This window comes from Rhamphochromis longiceps, linkage group LG14 (assembly GCF_057381845.1).
Source record: "Rhamphochromis longiceps isolate RC_006_pf linkage group LG14, R_longiceps_female_GT1.1, whole genome shotgun sequence".
Classification (NCBI taxonomy): domain Eukaryota; kingdom Metazoa; phylum Chordata; class Actinopteri; order Cichliformes; family Cichlidae; genus Rhamphochromis; species Rhamphochromis longiceps.
This window is the reverse complement of record NC_140570.1, coordinates 16670717-16691643: the sequence shown is the minus strand read 5'-3', so window position 1 is coordinate 16691643 and position 20927 is coordinate 16670717. Positions and strand designations below refer to the sequence as shown.

General features: G+C 39.1%; 1 protein-coding gene across 2 annotated transcripts in view; it reads right to left on the bottom strand.

Annotated features, from left to right (window-relative positions):
• dscamb (Down syndrome cell adhesion molecule b) overlaps positions 1-20927 on the bottom strand; it is a 131072-nt gene that overhangs the window by 42976 nt on the left and 67169 nt on the right. For both annotated transcript variants that reach the window (XM_085380084.1, XM_085380085.1), the window contains exons 4-7: positions 6666-6812; positions 4292-4570; positions 2967-3242; positions 426-722 (exon numbers count right to left, since the gene is read on the bottom strand). In XM_085380084.1, the coding sequence (XP_085236210.1) occupies positions 426-722; positions 2967-3242; positions 4292-4570; positions 6666-6812 (999 nt within the window). The remainder of the gene's footprint in view (positions 1-425; positions 723-2966; positions 3243-4291; positions 4571-6665; positions 6813-20927) is intronic.

Genomic DNA, 20927 nt, shown 5'->3' with positions numbered 1-20927 from the left:
TCTGGCTATTTACAAACCATATCCAGATAGGCGTACGAGCAGCAAACCAGCATAATTCATTTGACCTAAAATGCAAGCGTGTTGGAAAAGCACAGTAACAATTTGGAGAGAAAATTACAAAGCAACAATTTTAGAAAAGTATACGTGGTTTAGGATTAAGAGACAGTAACAGGAAAACAAAACTGAGGCAAAATCAGTCGCTGGAGAGCAACTTAAAAGGAGATGTAAGTGTGAATAAAGATTTCAAATTAAAAATAAAATAATAGCAAAGAAAAAAACAAACACCAAATTTTAAGAACAAGTTTTTCGCAGATAAATTCCAGATCCAAACAACAAGCAGCTCTCATATACGACACAGAGACAGACACATAGAGAGACAGACAGGTATGTGTATTTGTTCTTGGAGGAGCTGATTTGACAAGCACCTCTTACGTTTATTCGAGCCTGGTGGTACACGACCCCGGCCGAGTTGCTGCACGTGCACCGATACACCCCGCCGTCTTGCACCTGGGTGTGCGTGACATTGAGCTGGCTGACCACGTGGCCCTCGTGGGTCTCGTAGTGGCCCAGGTGGTGGTGGCTGTCTTTGATGACGGGGTCGTCGTCCAGCGACCAGGTGCACCTCGGAGGCGGGGTGCCCTTGACGTTGCAGACCAGGAAGACGGGCTCGTTCGGGTTCACCACCTTCTCGCTGAAGGAGGACAAGATTTTCGGAGTACCATCTGTGACAGAAGACAAAAGTGGAACGTGGTGGTGAATAAAAGAGAGGCTAAGTCACACAGAAGTACTAAGTTTAAAAGTGAGAGCGGTTTAGTGAATAATGTCATCATAAATTATGTATTTTGGGGGTAGTTTGTTGTTTTAACCCTGTAACGCCAAGTGTATCATATTTGAAATATGAGATTTTGAGACCTCAACATCATCGGTGTGAAAAACCTAATGTCTACAATCAGACACACGCAATACTACTGTGAGTAATAAAATAACAAAAACGCCAGATGTAGCAAAAATGACTGAACAAATGGAGATTCATGTATGTAAATTGCTATTTAGTTTTTTAAAAACTCATGAATCAGGCTTTACAGGATTGACAAACAAAGCTGAAACGTGCACATGTGGAAAAAGGGAAAAGGAAATGCGTTATAATGTCGATCCCTGACAGGATTCAAACCAGTCACAGATGAAATCGTGCATGTTAGGTCACTGTAACACACCTGTCTTCAATAGATTTTTGTAGTTTAAAGGGCAACCGTTTAAAAACTGAATATACCTGCTGATATCTCATTTTATAATCTCGGTAGTTTTGGACACAATAACAGCTTTACTTATGTGTTTCATAGTTCATCAAACAACGGCAATAAGGCATATGTAAAAAGGCTGACTCCAAGTGTGGGAGAGTGGGGAAGAAATGCTAGACTTTAAACAATTCCCAGGCAGAAACGGGATGATTACTGATCTTTTCTCACATACCACTCAAATTAAACATTTGTGCTGACTAATTAGCCGAGCCAGTGAGTTTGTGTTGGGCACAAATCACAGTGAGCCAGTTTGATTCCTTTCTCACTACTCACTAAAATGGCCGTGAGAAATACATATATATAGCTTTGATTTTCAACTAGTGCTTTGAGACACAAAGGGAAGCTCCTAAATATCACTGAACGCTGTTGCACCAGCTGTGTGATGAATCCAATATGTATATTTTTTAAGCTTTGCAAACTAAGCTAATGTGCCTATTGGGGTTTTTCAGACATGTGATTGCTAACCACATGGTGTTAACCTGTCCACCTATAACAATAATGATGGTGACAATGTAGGCCCGAGCAAATAAAGCCCCAGTGACACAGTTGTGTGCTCCCCACTGGCTAGCAAAGCCAAAATGGTTTGGTAGCTAGCACCCCTCTCAGGTGTTGACCATGCCAGCATGTCTACAAGCTACTCTCTGAGTGGTGGCAAAACTGGAAAGTGAGATAAAAAAAAAACATAAATAGTTTGTCTTCCGTGCAAAAGTTACGGCTTTGGAAATCTGGATGCAAATTTTGTTAGCACTTGGCTGGTAGCTGGCAATCCACATCTTTCTTGCAAACTCCTGGTAACTGCAGCAACCTTCTAAAAATCAAGGCAATCATAAAGATGGCTTTGTGGCACAGCACACTTTGTGATCAATTTCACCAAGTGACTGCCAGCAACCTCCAGGTGCCACTCACTAACCAGTCGGTAATTACACATTTTTCCACTTTTGGGCAAGTGATGTAAAATCTTTGTTCATCTGATACAGCTTCTACTGAAATCCTGCATAAAAACCAGGTAAATTTTTTTCAGTCATTTACTCATTATTCAAAAAAAACATTTATATCCTGTATTGTCTACATACTACTCTTTGTAATATCCAGACGCAGTATACATTTGTTGTTGGAGACAAATCTTTTTTTTCTTTAGAAGAAAACATTTTTGTTAATAAAACAGTGATAGAAAGCAGCAAAAGGAAAGGAAAAAAATCATGTCTTTCTGAGAAGACTTTGCCATTTTTTCATTAAGAACATAGATCCATGAGCTTTTCTACCAGACACAGAGAGTTGTCGGCTTTTCAAATGTCTGTGTCTGCCTGCTGCTGCTGCTGCTCTCTGATAATCTAGGTGTATTCCACATGATTATAGATTATCAATATCTTCTTTTTACAGCTCCCTGGCCACAGGAGACAGTTGCCTAAGCAACGCTTCCAAGGTAAGCTAATGGATTAAAGAGTGTGTGGATGTATTTTTGTATGTGTTTGTGAAGTGTGGGGCAATCATTCTAGTGGTGGCAGAGAATCGCAGCAGCATGCCATTAACACATAAACCCTATTGATCTTCAAGGCCTGAATCTGTTTGTGCTAACTCACTGAATATGTATAGGACAGCTGCTACTGTGTAGCGTTTTGGTCAGTATTTGTGTGTTTGGATACCTTTGCAGCAGTGATGCCATTTTACCTTCAAGGATAACCTGAACAAAGTCCTGTGCAGACATCTTGCCCTTCCTGGCGAAGCACTGGTAAGCCCCGCCATCACTTTTCGACATTCCTTCCATCATGAGGTTCTCCCGGTTTAGCCCAATGAAGCGAACATTGTTGCCAGGGTAGATGATCTCTCCGTTGCGATACCATGACAGCTCGTATTCATCTGAGCCGCTCACGCTACAGGACAGAGACACCTTGCTACCCACGCTGCCCTTCACCTTTCGAGGGCTGACCACTACTTTCAAGGGTTCTGTGGACACAGAAATCAAAGAGATGTTTAAGAAAAAAAATTGGGTAGTAAATATAATAATGAGGTACAGTATGATTATCATTATATTTGTCCAAGTTCAATGTTTATTCTTAATCATTAAGAATGCTAGCGCTAACATTTGATTCTCATCAATGCAGTACATCACTGTATCAAACAAAACAAGCAGGGTGTCACTTGCTATCACTAAACACAGCCCCCAGTGGTGCTGCTGGTGCAGGAGTCAGTTACTGGCAAATCATTTCAATCTCACACACACGTATTTACTGTTGTAGCTTCATAATCCTTAATTACCTCCAACAAGGAAGTTATGTTTTTGGTAGCGTTTGCCTGTGTGTGTGTCATTCGTTCTGTCTGTAAACACCAAGGTGTAAAAGTTTCAAATGAATTCTGATGTGTAGAGTGTAGAGTGGGGTCATGTTAACAATCCTTTAAAATTCAGCTTACATCCACCGATGTCTTCAAGGTCAACTAAATGATTTATTATTGAAAACTGACAAAAAGCCTCATACCTTAGAAACTACAAATATTACAAATGTGGTGTGTGTTGTCAGCATATAGAAAGTTCTATAAAGAAAGAACGATTTAAAATCATGTCGCATTTGACCTCTGACCTCCTTCAAGGTCAGCAGATTCCTCTGAAGGCTATGTAGCGCTATTTAAATCTATGTTTCTTACTGACATTGCTTGTATTGACAACATATAAGCATACAGGGAATCACATATGTGGATTCTAGTCTACAAAGTACATTTAAAAAGAGCAAAGAAAAGAAAATTAATATATACAAAATATAATGGTATATTCTTACAAGTGCCCAGAGAGTGAGCTGCCTCGGTGGAGGTATGTGCTCTCTGAGTACTTCTTGTTTAGTTTATATGTTCATTTTACTCACATGAACCAAACTAACCATCCACTCTCTAACACGTGCCAAGGCTGTTTTTTTTCCCACTCATTTCACTTCATTACTCTAATACAGCAGTTTCAGCTACCCACAACATAGAAGAACCCCTGAATTTTATAAAGCACTTACGTTTGACATACAGGCGACCCATGACCTCCGCGGTGCCATAGCTGTTCCACACCTCACAGACATATGTTCCCGAGTCACTGGGCTGTGTGCTCTCTATCAGCAACCCCGAGGTTGTCTGGTGTATGCGACTGTCGAGCTCCAAGGGGCTGTTGTCCTTCAGCCAGCGGTATTTGGGCATTGGGTAGCCTGAAGCCTTGCAGGGCAGCTCCACCCGATGATTAATCATCACCTCTCGGTGGTCAAAGCCATCCAAGATGACTGGCTCAGCATTGGTGGGGTCTGGAAGGAGCAGAGAATTTAGTGTTAATTAGTGGTGAGCGTTGCCAGCCGCTCGACAGTCTAATCCAATATTGATTCTTCGGGTCAACATTCAGTTCTACATACTGTATATTTTGTTACGTGGTGGAAAAGAGAGAAAGAGACTTGCTTCTGTAATTTACCGCAGTTTTACTGTCTCCTACAACCGAATTCAGACATACTAAATAAATGAAGAATATAAATGTGCATTTCATGCTAAATGACTTATTTTTATCAGAATCTACTGCAATTTTATAAGAAGCTCTTTGCTGATACCTCCTGGTTTGTTTACTTTTATCTAACATCTGACACAATGACGATGAAAAAGACAGAATAGGTCACTGCATAACTCAGTTTTGTCTGCAACACACCATATGTGGAGATGCAGCTTCTTTATCTTATGACATTTTAAAATGCCCAACCCAACTCTAAATTTTCAATGTACAGGGAGTGCAGAATTATTAGGCAAATGAGTATTTTGTCCACATCATCCTCTTCATGCATGTTGTCTTACTCCAAGCTGTATAGGCTCGAAAGCCTACTACCAATTAAGCATATTAGGTGATGTGCATCTCTGTAATGGTGTAATGACATCAACACCCTATATCAGGTGTGCATAATTATTAGGCAACGTCCTTTCCTTTGGCAAAATGGGTCAAAAGAAGGACTTGACAGGCTCAGAAAAGTCAAAAATAGTGAGATATCTTGCAGAGGGATGCAGCAGTCTCAAAATTGCAATGCTTCTGAAGCGTGATCATCGGACAATCAAGCGTTTCATTCAAAATAGTCAACAGGGTCGCAAGAAGCGTGTGGAAAAACCAAGGCGCAAAATAACTGCCCATGAACTGAGAAAAGTCAAGCGTGCAGCTGCCAAGATGCCACTTGCCACCAGTTTGGCCATATTTCAGAGCTGCAACATCACTGGAGTGCCCAAAAGCACAAGGTGTGCAATACTCAGAGACATGGCCAAGGTAAGAAAGGCTGAAAGACGACCACCACTGAACAAGACACACAAGCTGAAACGTCAAGACTGGGCCAAGAAATATCTCAAGACTGGTTTTTCTAAGGTTTTATGGACTGATGAAATGAGAGTGAGTCTTGATGGGCCAGATGGATGGGCCCGTGGCTGGATTGGTAAAGGGCAGAGAGCTCCAGTCCGACTCAGATGCCAGCAAGGTGGAGGTGGAGTACTGGTTTGGGCTGGTATCATCAAAGACGAGCTTGTGGGGCCTTTTCGGGTTGAGGATGGATTCAAGCTCAACTCCCAGTCCTACTGCCAGTTTCTGGAAGACACCTTCTTCAAGCAGTGGTACAGGAAGAAGTCTGCATCCTTCAAGACAAACATGATTTTCATGCAGGACAATGCTCCATCACACGCGTCCAAGTACTCCACAGCGTGGCTGGCAAGAAAGGGTATAAAAGAAGAAAAACTAATGACATGGCCTCCTTGTTCACCTGATCTGAACCCCATTGAGAACCTGTGGTCCATCATCAAATGGGAGATTTACAAGGAGGGAAAACAGTACACCTCTCTGAACAGTGTCTGGGAGGCTGTGGTTGCTGCTGCACGCAATGTTGATGGTGAACAGATCAAAACACTGACAGAATCCATGGATGGCAGGCTTTTGAGTGTCCTTGCAAAGAAAGGTGGCTATATTGGTCGCTGATTTGTTTTTGTTTTGTTTTTGAATGTCAGAAATGTATATTTGTGAATGTGGAGATGTTATATTGGTTTCACTGGTAAAAATAAATAATTGAAATGGGTATATATTTGTTTTTTGTTAAGTTGCCTAATAATTATGCACAGTAATAGTCACCTGCACACAGATATCCCCCTAAAATAGCTAAAACTAAAAACAAACTAAAAACTACTTCCAAAAACATTCAGCTTTGATATTAATGAGTTTTTGGGTTCATTGAGAACATGGTTGTTGTACAATAATAACATTATTCCTCAAAAATACAACTTGCCTAATAATTCTGCACTCCCTGTAGGGATGATCCCAGTATCAAATATGAAAAGCGCATATATATTTGTAACTTCTGACTAAGTGTTATCTTTAAATGCAGTACTGACCCGACACAATGAGACGTGCACTGTTGCTCTGGCGAGTTTCACCGGTGTAGCGGTGACGCGTGGTGCAGCGATAGTTATTCAGGCCATCCTCAGGCAGGACGTCCAAAATATACAAGGCTCCCGTGGATGTGATGAGATATCTTTGTCCTGGAGAAGATAAGAAAGAAAGCAGTTGTGTGGTTGTCTTATAGCATCACAACAGCTTTTACAATATAAAGAAAATGCATTCACTCCAGCACCACTGAGAGATTTTCTCTCTTCCTCCATAGGGTGCTAATGAATTTCTAATGTCACAGATGTCACATATAAATACACACCACAAGAAATATCATCTTAAATGATGCTGTAACTGCTATAAATATTGAATTAATCATGTACAAAATATACAAATTAAAAACTCAGTCCACATATTGTGTTTATTATACGAGTCCTTAACCTTTAACAGCTTTTATTGTCTTGTCTTTGTGCTGTTGCAGTAGCCTCACTGGCGCCATAGTCTGTTACAGAAAACCAATCCCTCTTATGCTGTCACAGGCAGTTCTGTAAGTACGGTAATATTATGTTAATTCTGCAGATCAAACGAGGTTGAGTGGGGTTGTCACCATCCATAAGGAAAGAAACCTTCCTCACAGCCATCACGTGGATGCCCACAGTCCCATGGGAGCAGATTGACGTCAAAACTGATTGAAAAAGCAATTTACAGGATATTGTCTTCTCTGTGCAGTGGTGGGTATGCTACGACAGAGATAGCACAGGAAGCCTTTCGGGCTAGGGAGAGTCCTACAACAGCAATAGGTGACGACGACCGGGTCGAGAAGAAAAATATCGTACTGTGCCATCACGGGGTTGCAAAGCTGCAGCGGTACCCGTTCGATTTTTTTAAATCCTTTTTGGCACTCTAGTCTACTTTTTTTTCCTCCACATAAATATAAGATATAAAGTGAACCCAAATAGAACTATAAGCTATACTAAGAGTCCAAAAAAAAAGTATTTGGCATTTTTGTTTGTTAGCCAGATCAAGCTTTAATTTGAACATATACTTGATATTACTGCACAAAAAATGAATTTATGAAATTCCCCATGGTGCACAAATTGTAGCACCATTTAAAAGTAAAATCTCAATTCTTAAAAAGTAGGAACGCTGTGTATATAAGAAGAAATAAAATAAAAAAACTAAACAAAATGCAATTCTTTGAAAATCTTACAAACCCACATTTTATTCACAGCAGAGCATATAAAATATATCAAATCTTTAAATGGAGTCAGTGCACAATTTTAGGGAAAATGATGTGCTCATTTTAAATTTGATGGCAGCCACATGTGTAGAAAGTTGGGACAGAGCCGTGTTTACGACTGTGCGGCATCAACAGTTCATAAACTTCTGGCAAATGAGGAGTCCACCTGCTGGACCAATGGGAGATGGGAATGTTGTTTGATAGAGGATTCTAGCTGCTGAACAGTCCTGGGTCTTCTTTGTTGTATTTTTAATTTCATGATGCTCCAGACAGTTTCAAATGGTGACCGCCTGGACTGCAGACAGTGCAGTTCAGCTGTGATTTAGCATTGTCTTACTGAAATATGCAAGGCCTTCTCTGAAGAAGACGTCATCTGGATAGGAGCATTTGTTGCTCTAAAACCTGTATGTATATTTCAAAATTGATGCTGCCTTTTCCAGATGTTCAAGCTGCCAATTTAAAAAGAACTAAGTCACACTAACACCATTAGAGATGCAGGCTTCTGGACTGAATGCTGATAACAAGCAGAATCGTCCCACTCCTCTGTCTGGGTGACATGACATCTATGTTTCCCAAAAATCAAAATCCCATAATTTAGATTTTTCTGACCAGTAACAGTGCTCCCCATTGGCTCAGTCCATTTTAAATGAACTGTGGCCCAAAGAGGAGGCCCAAAGACAGACTTCTAACCTGCAGTTCTGAATGGCACCGTGAACTTTCTGGAAGACTCATGACTGTTTTAATGCAATGCGGCATTGAAGACTTGACTTTTGGGTTTTCTCCAGATTCTTTAAAACTTTTAATCAAATTATATACTGCAGATGATAGAAGATATTCAAAGAGCAAAGGTTTCTGGTCAGCTGCTGTTTGTTTGCCTGTTAGTTGTACCACAAAAAAGCTCACACCAACCTCAAAGCCAACTGTTTCATTGAGAGCTGTCAGTTACTGCTGACTGTAATGACGCTGTGTGTATGACTAGTAAAAAGATTTTTAAAAATTAATTAAAACAGTGGGATTAAATACCAAAGGCACTTGGTTAGCTAACATCAACATTTCATTCAAAAACACAAAAGGAACTTTGCACAGATAAAAACAGATAATGGGCTCAGCAGAAGTCTTCTGACAGCTAAATCATTTGCATGGTAAAGAGAAGTCCCTCCACCACCGCACAGCAGGTAAAGCATTCTCTCCAGGACGCAGATGTAAGCACATGTTTCCTAGTTAAAGATCAAATAACAACTTCATGACAAGAAACTCAGAGGATTCTGCACTAGATGTAAACCCCTGCTAAACCAATAAAACAACAGAAAAAAGCTAAAAGTTGACACATGTAGAGTGGTGGTAAACGAATTGAAAAAAAAAAATCATGCTAAGAGGACATTGTGGACAAGATAACCAACAGTGCATACTCAAAAACATGGTTGTGCACTGGAATTTATTTGTCACTGAATGTGCCGAAGCGTTTATGGCCTGGAGTGTGTACTCTGTGTCATCACCTTACTGTGCAAATATTTGGCTATCTGCTTGTGAAGCAAGATTTCGACAATAACAAGGTTATAATATGTTAATGTGCAGCTATTTTTAAGAGTGACATGTTTCATGAGGGATTTTTTCCTCAAGGAAGTTTCTTGTTTCCCCTGTATGTTTAGTTTGGTTGAAAATAAGCACAACGTAAGCAACATCCCTCACAAGAAAAACATAGATTGACAGATAAACTGTATAAAAAAAAAAATGAAAGTCAGTGGCTTGGATATGAATGTACAGGCCATAGTACATTCTTCCATCATTATCAAAAGGAAGAGAAACCTCCAATTACACCAAGTGGTTTAAGTCTGGATTACTCTGATTCAAGCTGAGTAGTGTCAACTGAAACTAAACTAAAAACTAAAATTAGACATTAAAAAATATGTTGTTAACTAAAATAAAAACAAGACCTTTAAAAATGGTATGCCCATACAATGATGATTGAAAAGACAAACTAACACTGAAACTAATAAAAACCTAGGAAAACTAAACATTTAAACAACTTAACAAATGAATGAGATAAAAGTAAAAACAAATTAGAAGACAGAAAAATATAACAACTTACAGTAAGATCTGTACACCCTCCTATTTTCTTAAGGCATACTGTAGTTTTTTTCATTTTTAATATATGTTTTGCATTATTTCCTGAATGCATTTGACTGTTTTTATTAGCGAAACATTTCTCTGCATATTTAATTTGCATTACATATGATATCTAAAGGAGACCAGCAGTGGTTAACTCATATAAACTGAAAGGTAGGAGCTGTGGGTCTATTGTTAAACAGAGACTTAACATCCTATTAACTATATCTATTAACGTCCTTTAAAAAAAAATCAATAAAAAGAACAAACAAACCAAAAAACTAAGGACTGTAATGTTTTTTTCTTTTTAAAAAAAATAGTTCTTGAGTGAAGAATTTTAATATTTATTATTGTGTTTAGGTCAAAATGTCCAAACAGATTTCAAAATCCAAGTAGGTGCAAAGGTTTCTTTTTCCTATGTAGGTTTGTAAATTAGATGTGACGTCCCTCGTCTAACAACATCCCCCAGAAAATCAGAGAAAATTATAGAAAAAAATGTATGTCACAATGTAATCCCGATCTCTCTCCTACATTTGGTGCAGTGGTTGGCCGCAGCGCCACGATGAGCTACAGTGTTACCAGACAGAACCAATTAGCTACAAAAACAGTGAGTGGGGAGGTGGTGAGCGAATTTAACCTAATCTTAGATTATACACTAATGCTAACATCAAACCGCTACATGTTTTAATATTCCACCGGAGACTAATATGTATGAAGGAAGCAAAGCGTGCTTAATATGCTTACATCTTATATGCATTTTAGATGTTTGCACAGGCAGAGGAAAATCAACCTTGTGGGGTAAAAGCAAACAGGAGGAATACAGAGAGAGGCGAGAGAAGCAAAACAAAACTGCTCAGCTATTGTAAGCATTGACCTAGATAGAACCGACAACAGATTCCACGGATTTGATGTCCTGAAGGGGTTTCGCGGGTTTTACATACAGGGCTGTTAGATGGGCAACCAGCAAGTGGAATCTATAAAGAGAGCGAGAGAGGGTGTGACTGTGTGTGTGTATGCCGGCAGCCATGCATGCACGCCAGCGAGCAAGACAATTGGTAAAAGGAAATCTTCTCAGAGGTCGAGGAGGCCAGATGCGAGAAAAACAACGCTGTTTTTCATCAACGCCTTCTCTTTTCAGCTCCATTTTCACTGGTTTTGTACGCAGCTGTAGCGGCAGTTCTCATTTATCTGATGTGTGTACCTTTACTTCACATACCGATCACTTTTCGCTGGCTGGTTTTAATAAAAATATATGTAAGAGTGTACTTGTAAAATCCTAGAAACCATATTACAACAATGCAGCAGCAAAAACTCAATTCAAACATCTCCTCCAAAGCTGTCCACTACACACACACACACTGCCTCCTTCCCTTTTTCCCTCTCCTCCCTTCTGGCTTCTCCATTTTGATTCTGTACTGGTCGTCTGAAATCTCACTGTGGAATCCATCTTGAGTGAGGCAAAATGGTATTTCACTCCAGCCGCTGTGAGCTGCTGCAATTTTCTCTTCAAGCACCTCTATGCTCCTGCAATGCCTTTTAAGACGTCAGAGCTCAGTTATTGTGTTATGACAGAATGAAGGGGACACTACAGTAGGGAGGGGATTCAGAATGAGAGCTATTGTATTGAATTGTACTGCACTGTATTGTATTTCTTCTCCACAACCCGCTCCTCTTTAATTCGCTCGCAGCGTTGGCTTTTAGGAGTAATTTCTGTTCAACGTCAGCAAGAAATTACAGCCGTTTAAAAGTTAAATGTGAAAATTGTAAACTGGTGAAGACGTAGTGTATAGCACATAAACTGCTATGGGTTAATTGAGCGAGAGCGACCGAGGCCTCGGCTGCAAGATGCATTAAAAAACATTCGGTGGAGATTTGGGTGTTATTGTCAGAGAGTGGAGTCTTTCTCTCCATTCATTTGCAGGCACTGCTACTGTAAAGTAAAAAGAGCTCCACTCCACCAGACACACTTTATCTAATCATCCCCACTTTGCCAGAGACAGAATCTAATAGGAACAGCGGGCTCTCACTCTCAGCAGGCTAAATAAGCCTCGACGTACAGATGAACTAGTGTCACAGCATCCTCGCTGCCAACAGACGCTCTGAAGTTGCTGTGATTTAAATGAGAGCCAAGTCGGTCAGATCTTAGCTGACAATCTGCATTTTGGTGACAAGCCACCAGCGTTTTTATGCACCAATCAACACCAGCGGACCAGTGTGAACGGAAGTGGCTGAGATAACCGACATGTTGCCAATAAAACCCTGCTAATGTCGCACTGACGTTGATACTACATTATGTATATGACGCTGCTTGAGTGCGAAAGGTTAAAAATGTTTAGTAAAGGGTGTTCGCTTCCATAAAGGTTGCGCCGGTGAGTCAGTGTTGTTATTGTTTAAAGAGGAAGGTGGGACCGGCTCTGAGTAAACTGTGAGTCAGACACAGCGAGGAGGGACCCAGTTCTAGTCGGGTCAGCAGAGACGCAGAGATGATAAATGAGCTTATGAATGTTCTGGCTTTGTGTGGTACCTTCATGGCCCACTTCAACTCTCCTGTGTCACTTTTCAGACATTAAATTAAAATTAAAACATCTGTCTCATCAAAGCCTTACAGTGCGCCACACGTGTTCGAAAAGATGCAGTCAAACGCTCCTCTCTCCTCTAACACGGTTTACTTTGTTTCTTAGAGCAGTTACTGTGGTACAATCTTGTGCCACTGCAACAGAAAAACATTACGGGGAATATAATGCATTGACCACCCAGCGGTGGTGAGAAGCGAGAGTTGCATTCTGAGACTAATTTCAGAGTCGGGGTTATGCTGCATCGGGAAACAAGTCGCAGGGGGACCAGACGTTGGATCAGAGCTTTAATCTAAGCTGATTGAGGTCAGACCGCAGGACTGAACTTTCCACCACTCCTCGGGGTAGTACGGCTACGCAAAGAGAAACTGAAATCAGTGCTGTGACCATCCTGCAGGAAACCAGGAAAATATTTGTTGTTAATCTGCTTCTCGGACTATCTGGCTACTAATGAACTGTATAACAGCCGTGCTTTGAAACTGTTACAGATTCACTAAACTAAACTGAAACCCTCAAATGAAACTGAATATGAGAATAAGAATAAATGTATGTTACCTGGAAAGGGACAAACAGTAATCATGATTCATATATTGTGCATATGACACCAAATAGGCTCCTCTACTGTGAGGAGTAGCAGTAAGTACATTACAGCATGAGCTATGTGGGTTACTACAGGCTGCATAATCTGGTGGAAGTGAAAGGAATTAAGTGAATTAGTCCTCTGGAGGTATAGTGTGTAGTGAGGCGTAATTCACTGAGCTCAACCAAAAATTGAAGTATAAAAAAAACAACAACCCCAAACTACCTTAACCGTACATTCAGTTAAAACAAACTGTGATGCATTTGTCCGGTTGCTGCTTTGTGTGGGTTGGGTGACAAAGCTGACCTTCAAATCCTGCTGCTGACTAAATTACCAGTCTATTATGGTCAATATGGAAAATATGTTGAGTTCCAACTGATCCCTGCACATTTACATTCCAGGTCTCCAAAAAATCCAGTTTAAAAATACTGAAAAAATGAATGGTGTGTTTTGTTGTGTTAACTAATTCAGAGCCATACCAAAATTTTCAACACTAGTTTTGAGAGCAACTAAAACAACATAACTACTACCAAGTCTGTGTGCCATTTCTGAACTGTTCAGATAACAGTCAATCTTTGTAAGTCATGGTAACCATGGGGATAGATACATGAATAAAGCCACCTCCACACCTGTAGAGTCTTGCTTGTCATGGGTCGCGTTGAAGCTGATGGTTGGCCGCCCGCAGACCTACTAGTCTCCAGTTGTGGTCACTCGCATTTACCTCATATTCATCTCACCAAGTTTTTGGTATCGTCTAGGCTATATTTCTAACATTATGTCATACAAACCGAAGGCCACACAGAGGAAATGGTTTGCTGACAGCTGGCCACTAGTGGACATTCGAGCGTCCGAATGGCATATCTCAATAAACAGTATTATTTTGTATTATTGGTACTTTCTTTAATTGCACAAAAGTTAAGAAGAGTTTGACTTTTGGGACTACTTTGCATTGCCAGACTTTTTGTTCATGTTTTTCATGCCTGCAGTTGCTCAAAGTCACCAAATGTCATTGACTTTCTATGGCACTCATCACTTTAAATCAGTTCCTGTGTGGACACAGGAATACCACAACATTCCATCACATATGTTGTGGAAAAGACTCCATCCAGTTGTATCTGTAACTTCCGTGTATATTTTACATCTAAATATGCAATGATTTAAGGCACTTAATCTCATGCAAACATGTACGTATGGCTAGTTTGAATGTCTTATGAGTCACAGCAAAACAAAAGTCCAACCTTAAAACTTGCGGTTAAGTAGGCAGCGTGTAATGGTGGGGGAAAACAAAGAAAATGGGTTTTTGAATAAAAGTCTAAGAGGTGAGAAAACAGTTATAAAATACACGATGTGCAGTGGATTTGTCTCAAGGCTGGAAAACTGAAGACAAAAATCAATTCTACATCATATTTCTTATGAGGTAGCAGTTAAAATATAAAGCTGTTTTTATAGTGCTATCACCTGGCCAATCAGTGTGGGGTGTTTTTTTCCATGGCAGAAGAAAATTGCTCAAATAGCTCAAATCAATTGTTTGGAGGGGGGGGGGAAAGCAAGAATGGAGACTTTCAGTGGATGAAAAGCAAATGCAAATACTGAAGCTAACACTAAAATCAGGACAAATCTTCAGCACCTGTAAAAGTCACCTATAAAAATGTCTTTCTCTCGATGCACCTGCAGTGTGAAAAGATTCAAGGAATACAAGTAAATGACAGAGCTGCCATTGAAGCCCTAGTGAAGAAAGCATCCTTGATTCAGTCAAAAGTTTTGGCATCAGAGCTGGAATACTAAGAGACTCTCTGTCTCTTATTCAGCCTCAAAAACCTCTGTGTTCCTGTTTGGCTCATTCTACTTCCTCTCCTGCTTCTTCACTCTCTAGCGCTTGGTCTCTCTCTTTCTCCTCCTCTCCTGGCTCTCCCTCTGTGTGCTGAATGCTAAAACAGTGGCTGGCTGTGTCAGAACACTGCAATGAAACCTGCAGTCTCAAACGCCCACATCAAGAAAACACCTACCTTTACCAAGACACTGACCTACAAAAGCTTTTACATATTTAAATTGATAAACATCCATTAAGAGGTGAACATTTGTTTTGCAGGTTTGGAATAATATTTGAGAATAAAATCATGTATTTTTTATCAGACCATTCATAGAATAAATACTAATAATTATATCAATCATGTGTGCCAAAAGAATAACTCATACACCGAAACATTAACAAGAAATGTGTCAAAGTGTCACAATGTATATTTTCTGCATCTAGTGTTGCAGCTACAACAAAACACCATTAACATCATTAAAAGCTAATGTGGGTGCAATAACACTAAAATACTATATGTTATCATTTTTCTTTAGTTTTTGAAAAAAAATATTTCCAAATTGAAGACATTTACAGAGTGAGATGCAGTGACTTTTAGTGTCATACCAACATTGTTGTGAATTAAAGATGGCTTTTCATTTATCATGAATAATTTACGCATCATAATTCATGCAAAAAATGTCCAACTGTCACAAGACGAACAATTCATATTTAATAAACAACCGAACGAGTGAAGGATGTCACTTTAATAAATCATGTACTCTTGTGCACCCCGTTTCAGCGTGGTGCTCAGGTCTCGGTACTGGTCAGACTGCTTTTGTAGTGTGAGGTACAGTATCAGCTAGTAGACAGAATATCTAGTGAGCAGAAGCTGTAGCCTGTTTCCAGAAGAGTTAGGACACTTTATAAAAAATGAATGAAAACAGAAGGCTGTGACTTGCAAATCATTTAAAGTCTATGTTTAATTATAAAAATAAAAATAAAAACAGACTAATCAGGTCTTTTTCTGGAATAGATGCTCAGTTTGAATTTGATGGTAGTAACACTTTCAAAGAAAAGATGGGGAAGTTTACTGTGTTGCATTTTATACAGCTTTTATTTATTTTAACTTGCATCTCTTAACGCACCAACAAACTTTACCTTTAGACTGAAGAGTTCTTGAGATTTCTACCACGGAATCACAACCGGGTTTTTCTTTTATGCTGGAGATATTTCACAAGGCTATTGTGTATCACAGATGCTGTAATCTGTATGACTCAGCCTTTGTGACTCAGCATCTTTTTTTCACACCAATCATTATGGGGTAACAATTCTCCAATTTCAAGGTTTTCTTTCTGTTTTCAATGTTTGGGGGTGGGGGTCTGAGAGAGTAACTTAATGGTAAGTGGATCATGAACTAAAAAGTAATGAAATCCATCACTGTGATGTATTTCCAGTTTACTTTTTAACAGTGATGGGAATAACGGCGTTACTTTTTTTCAGTAACGATTAATCTAACTAATTACTGCAACGCCGTTACAGTTACTAACGGTCCGTTACTATTTTTCAACAAACAGACGGTTGAAACTGTGTTCAGCTTACCGCATCTTATATCAGTTGCACGGAAGTAGCTGTAAGTAATCTGGGCACTACAGCTTTAAGCAGCTGGACGGTAATCACTTTCTGGCAGACGATCACTTTTTGGCACACCTGGAGCTAAGGGGGCAAAAAATGAGTGCTGCTGTTTGACTGAGGAAGAATAAAGCAGTCGTGGTAAGACCACTTAAAGACAAAGCAACAAGGTGATATATACCAGTTTTTAAATTGTGTTGATAGGCCACGTAAAACCAGAGTCATGATAAACAATATATACGTGGCGTTTTCCTAGTTTTGTCACGTTTACTGCCTAAGGACAGCGCTAGCAAGCACTCTCTGCTTATGAGCAAAAAAAGGAAAAATGAGTGACTGCGAGAGAGAGAGAAACTGTAGAAAAAGAGAGAGAGCGAGTTTTGAGATGTGAGAGATTTGTGATGTTTAGTGTGTTTGGAGTGTGTAGTTAATGTGTTGTCTTGTGTAGTTAGTGTGTAGTGTTGTGGATAGTTTTGTGTTGTGTGACAGAACAATGAGGCGACTGCTGTCTCCAGGTAGAAAAAGGAGTGACACACCTGCTGCTGTCAGACCTGCAGGTATCAGGCTGTGATGTTCTCCTTTTTAGTGGAGTTTTTTTTTTTTGGAGTGGCACAAATAATTTGTGTGGCATCTTATTGAATGCAGAACAGCTGATTGTTCTGTAAATAGTTTGAATGGTTATTTAAAAAAATCAAGGTAAAAGGTAAATGAATGCAAATAACTTTGTTGTTTGCAAAACTTGTGCATATGACAATTTATATTTGCATTTAAAGTTATGCAATATGATTCATTAAACATGTTTGTGGTTGTTACAGTAAAAAATTCTACTCTTATTTTATGTTTTTGTCTGATTTTAGATCAATTGTGTTAATACAGTATGTCAAAATGAAAACATAACTGTAAATTCAGACACGTGAGGTTGTGCTGAAAAGGATGATACCAAACAAGGTATTTAGGTGTTTTTAAAGGTGAAATGTGGAGGGAAAATCAAAAGTAGTTAAAAATGGCCAATTATACCCTGGACCCCAGAGGGTTAAACATTTTTTTAATGTAACGCAATAGTTACTTTTCAAGTAATTAATTACTTTCAGAATATTGTAACTCAGTTACTAACTCAGTTACTTTTTCAAATAAGTTACTAGTAACTATAACTAATTACTTTTTCAAAGTAACTTGCCCAACACTGCTCTTTAAAGACTACAACAGTCACCAGACTAGTGTGCTTTACTGGGCACTAACTACCACAACTAGTAATCATCAGTGACCACAGACGTTCCTACTATCCTACTCAATTTTTTGGTTTGTAAAAAGTCACATTCTTATTCTCAACCCCTAAGATGCAGATACTTATTCAGGACCAAGCTTCACACCGTGGGTACCCTTTTAGTGTCATTTTACAAAGTACAGATTAGACAAAGAGTTTAACTTGAGTACCTCAATATCTGAAATGCAAACTGTAGGCAAAAGTGCTCTGCTGGAAATGTTGCTGGAGCAGGACACATTTAAGAAACTTGTTGCAGATGTGAAAAGTTTGCCTTTTAACATGTGCTTTCCATTATGAAAAATTTGCATTTAAACCCCCCAAAAAGTATTCTCTTAAACTTAACAAAATGGGAAAATGAATGTAAAATCAGTACAAAAACAAAATAAAACCCAACATAAACCAAATAGGGCACTAATTTGTGTCGACTGGCTGAAGGACTGTGTGATTATTTAAACACATTCAGTCACAAAGAAAACTGTTACTGTTTCAGTATTACTACAGGAAATGTACTTATCTAAAGTCCAAAGCCACATACAGTATAGTATCATATTACAGTGATGGCGCAAGAACTGGTTTGTGACAGGTGGGCACCTTTGTACAAGAATGCATGGTGTAGAATTAATTCTACATTAATGTATAGCACCTTGCTGAGCTAGGCTACCAGCATACACTTAGGCAGACACATATCACAGAAACTGCTGAAAAAGAGAGTCAGGTCTCCAAGGTTAAAGAGTCTGGTGGGTGCTGATGTCTTTGATGATGTTAGCGATCCAGTAATCGCTGTTGAAGCCCAGAGCTATTAAACAGCAGGTTGATAAGCAAGTGTATTGAAGAAAGTCTGGACAGCAGCAGGTTTAAGGAGATATTTCAGCAATGAAGGAGAATAGACATATTTACCAGTGTTTTCCAGAGACAATAACCACAAGTACAAAATGAGTCGTGTTTTTCAGTTCGCCTGCTTCATTATGCTGTACTGTAATATGTGATGGAATTTTCATTTAATATTACTGATCTTTAAACCAGGTATCAAATAAATATTTCTAGCTAGAGATGCATCAATTGCAATTTTCTTGGCTGATTTGGATTCCTGATATTTCGTAAGTGTGACGTGCTAATGAGAAATGACGATTCGAGTTTTTCTCTGACAGCATATACAATCAAAAATGAACTTCTCTTCAAAACAAAGTTTTATCTTTACATTAAATTAAATTAAACTTTAAAATTTCTCCCCAAACTGTAGTTACAGGTAAGTTACAGGATGTTCTTTAACTTAAATAAGTGAAAATAAAGTGTTATATTATTAGAAAGAGGTACAAATAATTAACTGAAAATAAATTACTTATACACCCAACTTCACCTTACCAAACAAAAGCACGTGTAACACATTTGTATAACAAAAGAAATATCATCTTTATACCATTATAACTGAGGCAGCTAGCTTTTGGCTTGCTGTGATTAGCTTTAGCCACTTTGCTAGCTTCTTTAAATTTTCCACGTTTAGCAGGGTGAGGGTGATTTAAAGTGTCTGATTAGGTGTTTTGTTTAAATTTTTTCCTGCTGGTCTCCCCTCGTTCTACATGGGAGCTCTTTACTTCAGAGTAAAGATCTTCCATGCTAATAACATGTTAGCATGTAGCTAATAGTACATGTCCACATGACTATTTACCTGCACTGCTGCGTGCATGCTGTGCAGACATGAAATGGACTGACTTATAATCAAACATACATGATCAAACATTCCCCAGCTGGTCCCCAGTTATGGCTAAGAACTCTGAAAATTGACCTCTATATCTGTATCTAACTCAAACAGTTTCATGAGAAAGCAAAAAAGAAGGAATAAGCTAATAAGACAGACAGTAATCAAATTAAAGTAAAAAAAAATTACACAGTAATCAACGCCTCCTTATACCCTGCTGCACGACCAAGTGTTGGTTTCAGAAAGACTTAATTACAAACTTATAAACATCAAATCTGTTATAATACATTTTTCTGGACAAACATTTGAGTTCCACATGTCAGACGTTAGTCTGTTTTCCCAGGGCGGTGCTCTGTTAACCTGTGAGATCACTATCCCTCACTCAAAGTTTTTCTGCATGATAGTTTAGGATAATGGATCATTTCATTTTAGAGAAAATTGGCCCATTGCATATAGTGCGTTGTATTAATCTTGCTGTATCACGTTGAGCATTGCTCTAAGCCTCTTAGACTCAATACTTGAAATGTGCAATTCACTTGTATTTTTATTTTTATTCCTATTTATTCTATTTATCCCCTTCGTATATTTTATTTATATTGTCTCTGTATTTATATATATGTGTGTGTGTATAACTCTGTAACTTCTGTCGGTGCTGTGCTTTTTTGGAAATCGAATTTCCCAGAGGAACCCACCCGAGGGATTAATAAAGTTCTATCTTATCTTATCTTATCTCTTATCTTATCTTAAGCCAGGCAGCAATAAACGGTGAAAAGTTGTGGTGACACAACGTTGGACAGAGTGACCTCATCTGAAAAACAACCTTTCCTATGAAGCTCATGTTCATTTGTGGAAAAGATCCCAGCTCATATTACACCATGTTTATCTTTCTACCTCTGTGCTTTGTCTGCTTCATCTTAGTAGATGCCACAGCCAAATGGCCTGCGGCCTAATCTCATCATTTACCTCTAGTGTACTCTTACAACACCACAGAGCATTGTAGTTAAAAAGAAGATTTCTTTAAACCACAGCAAGAGGAACTGTTGTGAACTGTTGCTCTTTGTGTTGGGCTCCATGTCTGTAAAATTATATTCACAGATGGATTGTAAAATGAGTAATTAAATCTAGCCTTCTATTTCCACCATGCTGGAGAGGGGATGTTGGCTTGGGGGCTGCTTGGGTGCGTGTGTGTACGCGCATGCAACATGTGTAGCAGTCTGCCATCATAACCTAATTATTGCAGGAGCTTAACAACAGCAATTAGCACATTTCCATCAGACGACACTAATTTGTGAATTCCATTCCAGCGCCATTCAGGACTGGCTGAGAGAGAGACTTAATTCACTGTTGAGCTACTAGCGATGCTAAATCCATATCTATAGAGCTGTGAAAA